Source organism: Ziziphus jujuba, chromosome 1 (genome assembly GCF_031755915.1).
Source record: "Ziziphus jujuba cultivar Dongzao chromosome 1, ASM3175591v1".
NCBI classification, from domain to species: Eukaryota; Viridiplantae; Streptophyta; class Magnoliopsida; order Rosales; family Rhamnaceae; genus Ziziphus; species Ziziphus jujuba.
This window is the reverse complement of record NC_083379.1, coordinates 11,450,362-11,457,385: the sequence shown is the minus strand read 5'-3', so window position 1 is coordinate 11,457,385 and position 7,024 is coordinate 11,450,362. Positions and strand designations below refer to the sequence as shown.

The following is a 7,024-nucleotide window of genomic DNA, read 5'->3' as shown; positions in this document are numbered from 1 at the left end:
TGAGAGAAACCTTGTTTTTAGTGAGAGAAAGTCTATTCTCTTGATTCTTTAGGAAAACTAGTGTTAGAGACCAAGTCAAACTTGTATTTCTTCAAGATAAATGAGAAGTTCTTCCTTTCTTGCCCCATGGAAATAAATCACATTGATCAAACCACGTATTTCTTGGTGTGACTGTTTCTTACTCTCTCTTTATATTTATATGCTTGCCTCTCTCTTTTGATGGTTGATTGTTGTGGTTTTGTTCATCTATTGCTAGCATATTTATTTATCGGACATTTTGCTATTTATTATTTCAACTACACCTAATCTAGATAATTTCTCAATTTTAAAGGGGATATTTAATATATTGATCGCTCTAATGACGTTAACACACTACATGATGTGAATGGTACTGATATTGAGTTATTGGCATTATTGTAAGAAAGTACGCATTAGCTGGAAATGTACTCAAAATATTTATGGATAATTTTTCTAATCCAAAATAATTTTTCTGAAAGAGTTGGGTTTGTGTCGGTGTGAGCTTCATTCAGATTCTATGCAAGCTGTGCAGTTTATTAACTCTAAGAATGAATATTTTGCTTACTCTTCTAGTTGTACATGGCATAGTTCGGTTCTTGGCTCACTGATGTGATAAATCTAGATGTTCAGTTTCTATCTTCTAATGAATGAGTTATTTTCCATAAAAAAATGCAAAATAAAGCCTTGCAATTTATGCAGTTAATAATACGGTAAATTTATCAATGTATTAAGGAAAATATTATCTCCACATGATAAAATGTTTGTACATTAAATTAATAATTTCATTTTATTAAATTGGTTTTTGATTGACCGCAAATTAAATGTTCATTCAGAGAACAATTCACATTCAAATTATATATAATTATGCCATGAAAATAACAAATTAAAAGAAGTTGGCTAAGAATATACTTCTTGGTTGTTAAAGAACACTAATATATGTATATTATAAATATATTCCACATATATAATTACTTATATCTAACTAATTTGCCTCCATGTTCCAAGAAAATAAGAAGAAAATTGATTGGTGCATGCTTGTTTGGAGAAGAATTGATCTAAATCCGATATCCAAAACATATATATGAACAATAGCCATGCCACATATATATATATATATATATATATACACAGTTTTAATACAGTAAAAATATGATAAAGACATTATACTAAGAATATCCTATATGGTAGCCATGTCAATTAAAATCTTTACACATGGTCAGTAGCCAATTTAAAAGAATTATAAAACCTATTTAATCACGAACAATTAAGGAACCCTTGGTCAGCAACAAAAAAACACCGCCTATTTATAGATTTGATGGTTACTTCCGCAAATCACAGCGGCTATCTCCTTCCAATGTATGGCAGGTGATTCAGAGTTAGATTTTGTTGCTTGTCATAATCATTGCTGATTTCTTAATTTAGGGATTTTATCTTTGCGGAAATTTTTAGAAATTTTGGATCTTTTGTTCTTTATCCATTCCGATTCATAAATTCCCATGAGTATTTTGTTTTTATTTGTCTTATCTTACTCAATGGTCTCCAACGTTGGCTTTTGTTGATTGCACCATGATCAATTATGTTCTCAACATAAACACACATACATATTAATATTTTAATCCATCAAATTTAATATTTTCTTATTTATTTAAAGTTTTGATCTCTGTTATTGAATATGAATGATTATAATTGTACTTTTTGTCTCCAACTATGGGTTCTGTTTTTCTCATACTTATGTAGTAATCAATTATGAAACAATTGATACATGTGCAAGTTCCTGATCATTTCTCATGTGATAGACAAAACTTACACGAGAGAGTTGATGGTTGATATGTTTATATAAAAGCTGATAATATTATATTCACTTTTACTTAGTAAGAAGTTTATATTAATTTACTTTTTGCTCATTTCATGTGCTTGATAAGTATAAATATCAATATTTCTTGATAAACTTGTTTTCTGATTCATTAGACATCATGGGTGTTGGGGCTTATTGGAACCACCTTTTGCTCGATGGTCTCCAAAGTTTGGCTTTGTTGCTTGCATTTATGAAACATATGCTGTATTAAACTGCTGCACTTAAGACTTTTTAATATTAATAATTTTCAAGATGAATATGCCTTGCTTTCAATTTATTTAATATTTATACCTTTCTTGTGAAGTATTGCAGATGTTGGAATGTTATAAAAGAAAGGCTTCTTATTTGACGATTTTCCTTATAAGTTTCACTTAATGCATTTAGCTTTATTGAACGAAATCTTGTTTATCTTGCTCCAAGAAAAAGACACCTTGAATTAGTCAAAAAACTAGAAACTTAACACCAAAAAAAAAAAAAAAAAAAAAAAAAAAAAAGACTTTTATTGACTGCAAATAAAAACATTCATACGACAAAGTTCAAACAATCATTATCTTTCACTCTGAACATAAGAACGATAAAAATAAATGAAACATAATACAATTAGATCCATTACACAAAGGAACCATTCAATTGGCTTTGATGGTAAAGATTGAATGCTGGACTCTGACTCTGAGAAAGGCCCTCCTCCCCTTCAAAGCACCTCCAGTTTCATCTTCTTCATATTCTTCCGTCACAATATACGAAACCATATCCTTCACCAAGTATATTGCTCCTGCTCTGACCACACAGGGCAGATAAAAATTACAACAACCGTGAATTATTCCTTATGTTTTTACTGATCAATCTTAAAAAGTTCCAACTAATTAAATATATATATACATATATGTGTATATAATCATTTACAACAATTTTTCTTACTCTTTCAGATATAAATGTGAATGACAAAGCAACTAAAGGAACTTCGTTTGTCAAATATTTATATATAATTGAAATATTTATATATAATTGATATGGAGGAATTGTTTTTTTTTTTTTTTTTTTAAGTAAATAAAAATATTAAAGAAAAAAATGAGGAAATTTAAAAACCTTTACATTGTAGCGATCCTGTTTGGAAATAAAAAGGATTTTGCATGCATCACTGATGGTACTGGCTGCTTCCAATCCCTGGTTCCAAGCCCTGCTCATCAAAATTCTTGCTTTTTTTTCCTCTTTGTAGATTGGAAATAAACTCCTCATTCATCTCATCATGGGAAAATTCTACTGGTGGTTCTCGACTAAAAATGTCAGGAGAAGCTGACTTCAAGTTCTTACATTTACAGATGGTTAGTTTTTCAAGCTTTGGCATTGAATCATCCTCCACTACCACCATACTTAGCTCAACAAATTCTTCAATATGCAGTATCTTCAGGCTATTGAACTTACCAGCTCTGAATACCAACTCTTCCCCCGTGTAGTACTCAACCATTTCCAGCTCCATTAGACTCGGCAAAGCTTCAAAGGGCTGAACTGGCATCGCATTGGCGGGCAATTTTGACCCCTTTAGACCAACCTTCACTAGATTTTGAAGCTTTGAATTAATGAACCTCGGAAGCAAATCTAGGCGTCCTTTCAAATATAGCCGATGAATTTCTACAGGAGGTTTTTCCATATTGCAATCCGAATAAACGTAATCCTTCTCTGTTTTAGCTCTAGCATCCAATGTCCGGAGACCCTTCATTTTCTGAATTGATTCACAGAACTCCTCACCGAGTTCTTTTGTGAGACCTACCAGCCTCAATTTCCTCAACTGCGTCAAATGTCCCATGTCTTTTATAGTTCTTGACTTGTTTACCTTTATGAGTGACAACTCTTGTAAAGAAGATAAGCCTCTTATGCGTTTAGAAACCTCCACTCCTTGTTCCTCCCCGTCATCACGGTAAGAGACCAGAAGATGACGCAATCTGTGGAGTTCGTAAATCCCCTTAGGCAAATTGGTAACATGGGTGTGCTTTAGATTCAAGGTTTCCAAAAATACAAGATTCTCTATTGACCCTGGAACTTCCTGAACTTGTGTATAACTCAGGTTTAAACACCTTAAGAGAACAAGTTTGCCTACAGTTTTAGAGAAGTCCTTGAGAGGAGTATCTTGCATATCTAGAACCTTTAGCAATTCAAAGTTCTCAATTACAGTTTTCAATGAATTACCAGCCGTTCCAGAACTTGAAGATTTTCTGAACGTTCTAACTATGAGAGAGCGACGAGAACTTGATGAATTATCTGCATCATCCTGCTGCCCAAAGATGAAACATGAACGAACTTTACTCCAGTTTTTGTTGCATCTGAATTTGGTAATACCGTTTTGAAACGAAAGGCGTCGAACTCTTTCACTTGAATCTGTATCATCGTCGTTGAATTCCAGAACTTTGGAAAAACTCCCTCCCCTAGACATTGAAACAAGAATCTCATGGATAGGGTTGGAAACTCTGCAACTTCTAACTTGGCCGTCAATCTCCTGCTCGCTTACTTGTACCAAATGTCTTTCAATGAGAATATTCAGATAGGTTTCTGCAATATCTTCCAATGTTTGTCCTCCTATTTTTTTCACAAATCCCTCGGCTATCCACGAACGAATTAGCCTCTGACGCTTGATGGAGTAACCTTTTGGAAAAAGACTCAGGTACAATAAACAACTCTTGTGATTATCTTGAAGATCCTCAAAGCTTGGCTGTAGAATCCGTCTCATAACTGAAAGATTTGTCCCAAAATCAAGGCTTTTGCAGAATCTATTCCACTCATGTAGAACAGGCTGCTTCTTTGATAGCGAAGTACCAACGAAAGCAATAGCAAGAGGCAGCCCTTCACACCTCTCTACGATTTCCAAAGAAGAAGACTGCAACTCGTCTGGACAAACTCCATTTCTGTCTCGAAAAGCCTTCATGCAGAATAGATTCCAAGCTTCGTCTGGGTGTAGTTTGCCCATTCTATGAATATTGGACTGGTTTGGGTCAGCTACATCAATTTTCTGAGTTGTGACAATAATTCTACTGCCTTTGGAATTACGTGGCAACGCATTCGCGAAAGCATTAAAATCTTCTTTTCTCCAAACCTCATCTAAAACAACCAGATACCTTTTGTAATACAAAGATGTATGTTCAGTACTGTTTCTTGGAGAGAGTTGTTTAAACATGTCCTCCTTAAGTGTTTCCACATTATAAGACTGCGAAACATGGATCCAAGCATGGCAATCAAACTTACCTTGAACCTGTTTATCTTGATAAACGTTCTTGGCTAGAAAGGTCTTACCCGATCCACCAGGACCAACCACTAGAATTGTTGCCCGTTGTTGGTCTGTGTTTGTCAACTGACTCACAAGTCTATCCTGGTGTCTACTCTGAAAGTCCACCATCCCCTCCTCTTCAACAATGTTATGTGTCAACGTAGTCTCTTGTGAACTGGAACTGGCTTCCTGACCTGGTCGAACCTGGTTTAGTAGGCGCTTCAGTTCATTCTGGCTCTGTATCCTGTTTCTAATGTCATCTCTGCAGGAACACAACTTCTTCAATTCACTCCGTACATGATATTTCCATTCATGTGCAAACCTAAGAGTTGTTGTGGTGTGGGTGTGATGAGGCACATTAAACATGAATTCATCGAAAGCATCTTCGATATCGAACGTAAAATCTCGAATCTGGTTTACAAAATCTTGAGACACACGGCTGCTATCATTGTCTCTCTGTTTGTCACCAAGAAAGGCTTGGAATTTATAAAGCCATCTCATAAGTTCATTAACAGCTTCCCTTGCATCTCTTCTTGTAGCATATCCGGAATTGTTACTTCCATCGTGATTAAGAAGTTGTAGCGTCAGAGTTGCTAACGCCGTTACTGTTTGCCCAGCTGCTAATGCACAAGTCACTATATCCATTTCTCTCTTTCTCTATCTGTACTCTGTTTCTCTCCGGCAATTGCAATGTTTCAGATCTCTGTTTCTCTTTGGCAATTGCAACCTCAACAATCCAATATGTTTTTTGGATGATGATTTTGGAGGCCAATACAAGTATTTTCGACCACAAAGAAAAAAGAAAAAAGGAAAAAGTCAGTGGTGGCTGCTTATCCAATACAAGTATTTTCGACCACAAAGAAAAAAGAAAAAAGGAAAAAGTCAGTGGTGGCTGCTTATCCAATACAAGTATTTTCGACCACAAAGAAAAAAGAAAAAAGGAAAAAGTCAGTGGTGGCTGCTTATATTCCTTGTTTTGTTGTGGCAAAGTGTTGGAACCAAACCCACAAAAAGCATGTGGTCCTAAAGCCTCCTACGTGCTGGAAAAGGAACCAAGCTCAACTCATTTCTTTTCCCTGTAAATAGGAGTACTTTGGTGGAGTAAGGACATCATTCAAAGTGAAGCTTGCAGCCAAGAAGAGAGTAAGGGCAAGAGTGGAAGCTTTTCTTAAGCAAGAGGAAAGAATGAGCTTTGGGAAGAGATGAAGAAAAGAAGAAAAAGAAAGGAGAAAGAAAAAAGACAAAAAGAGAGGAGGGAGAAAAAGCAGTACATTTTTGTCGATTTGTTAAAGAGGAGAAAAAAGAGAGTAGATCTTTTTTTTTTTTTCCTAGCGTGGCTGGGCCCAAGGCTCCCCTTCCCCAGGACTCGGTCCCGAGCACGCACAGACTGGGATGTGGAAACTCTGCTACTTGAGCTCCACAGTGAGTCCGAGAGTAGATCTTTTTCATATAATAATTATACACTACTGGATATTTAAATATATTTTTTATTTTTTTCAGAATGTGGATGATATTTAAATCTGCCAATTTAATAAATATTTATTGTACTTTATTATTTTGTTGACGGTGGATGTTTACTTTAGACTAGGTCTTATGATTTTTTTATTTTATTGTGAAAGTTTCCACTTAAAAATTTTGTGTCGTTATGTTGACTTTTTATTTTGTTTTTATTATTATGTTGGTCGTTGTCGTACTCATTTTATTGCATAAAAGAAATATATATATATATATATATTTCATTGTATTGTTATTATTATAATTTATTATTGTTATTTGTATTGTTTTTTCTAACACGAAACTTTGAATAAATCACTATCGTTTGCTTGTCTGACTATATTAAGGCATGGAAAGCTAAACTAGTCTTACAATTTGCATTATATGAAAGCTCAATTGCT

General features: G+C 34.5%; 1 protein-coding gene across 4 annotated transcripts; it reads right to left on the bottom strand.

Annotated features, from left to right (window-relative positions):
• Positions 1-2,355: 2,355 nt before the first annotated feature.
• On the bottom strand, positions 2,356-6,819 carry LOC107404934 (disease resistance protein RPM1). Of its 4 annotated transcripts, none has more exons than XM_048467410.2 (2): positions 2,960-6,819; positions 2,356-2,650 (listed from the first exon to the last, which is right to left on the bottom strand). In XM_048467410.2, the coding sequence occupies exon 1, from the start codon at positions 5,772-5,774 to the stop codon at positions 3,009-3,011; it is 2,766 nt and encodes a 921-aa protein (XP_048323367.2). In that variant the 5' UTR covers positions 5,775-6,819; the 3' UTR covers positions 2,356-2,650; positions 2,960-3,008. The 4 variants fall into 4 exon arrangements, with proteins under 4 accessions (XP_048323367.2, XP_048323368.2, XP_024924639.3 ...); XM_048467411.2 differs by having other exon boundaries at positions 2,356-2,645; XM_025068871.3 differs by having other exon boundaries at positions 2,966-6,819.
• Positions 6,820-7,024: the final 205 nt, after the last annotated feature.

What these genes read in the sequence shown, in the direction of transcription:
- LOC107404934 (XM_048467410.2), bottom strand. Translation starts at nt 5,774, where the DNA reads ATGGATATAGTGACTTGTGCATTAGCAGCTGGGCAAACAGTAACGGCG.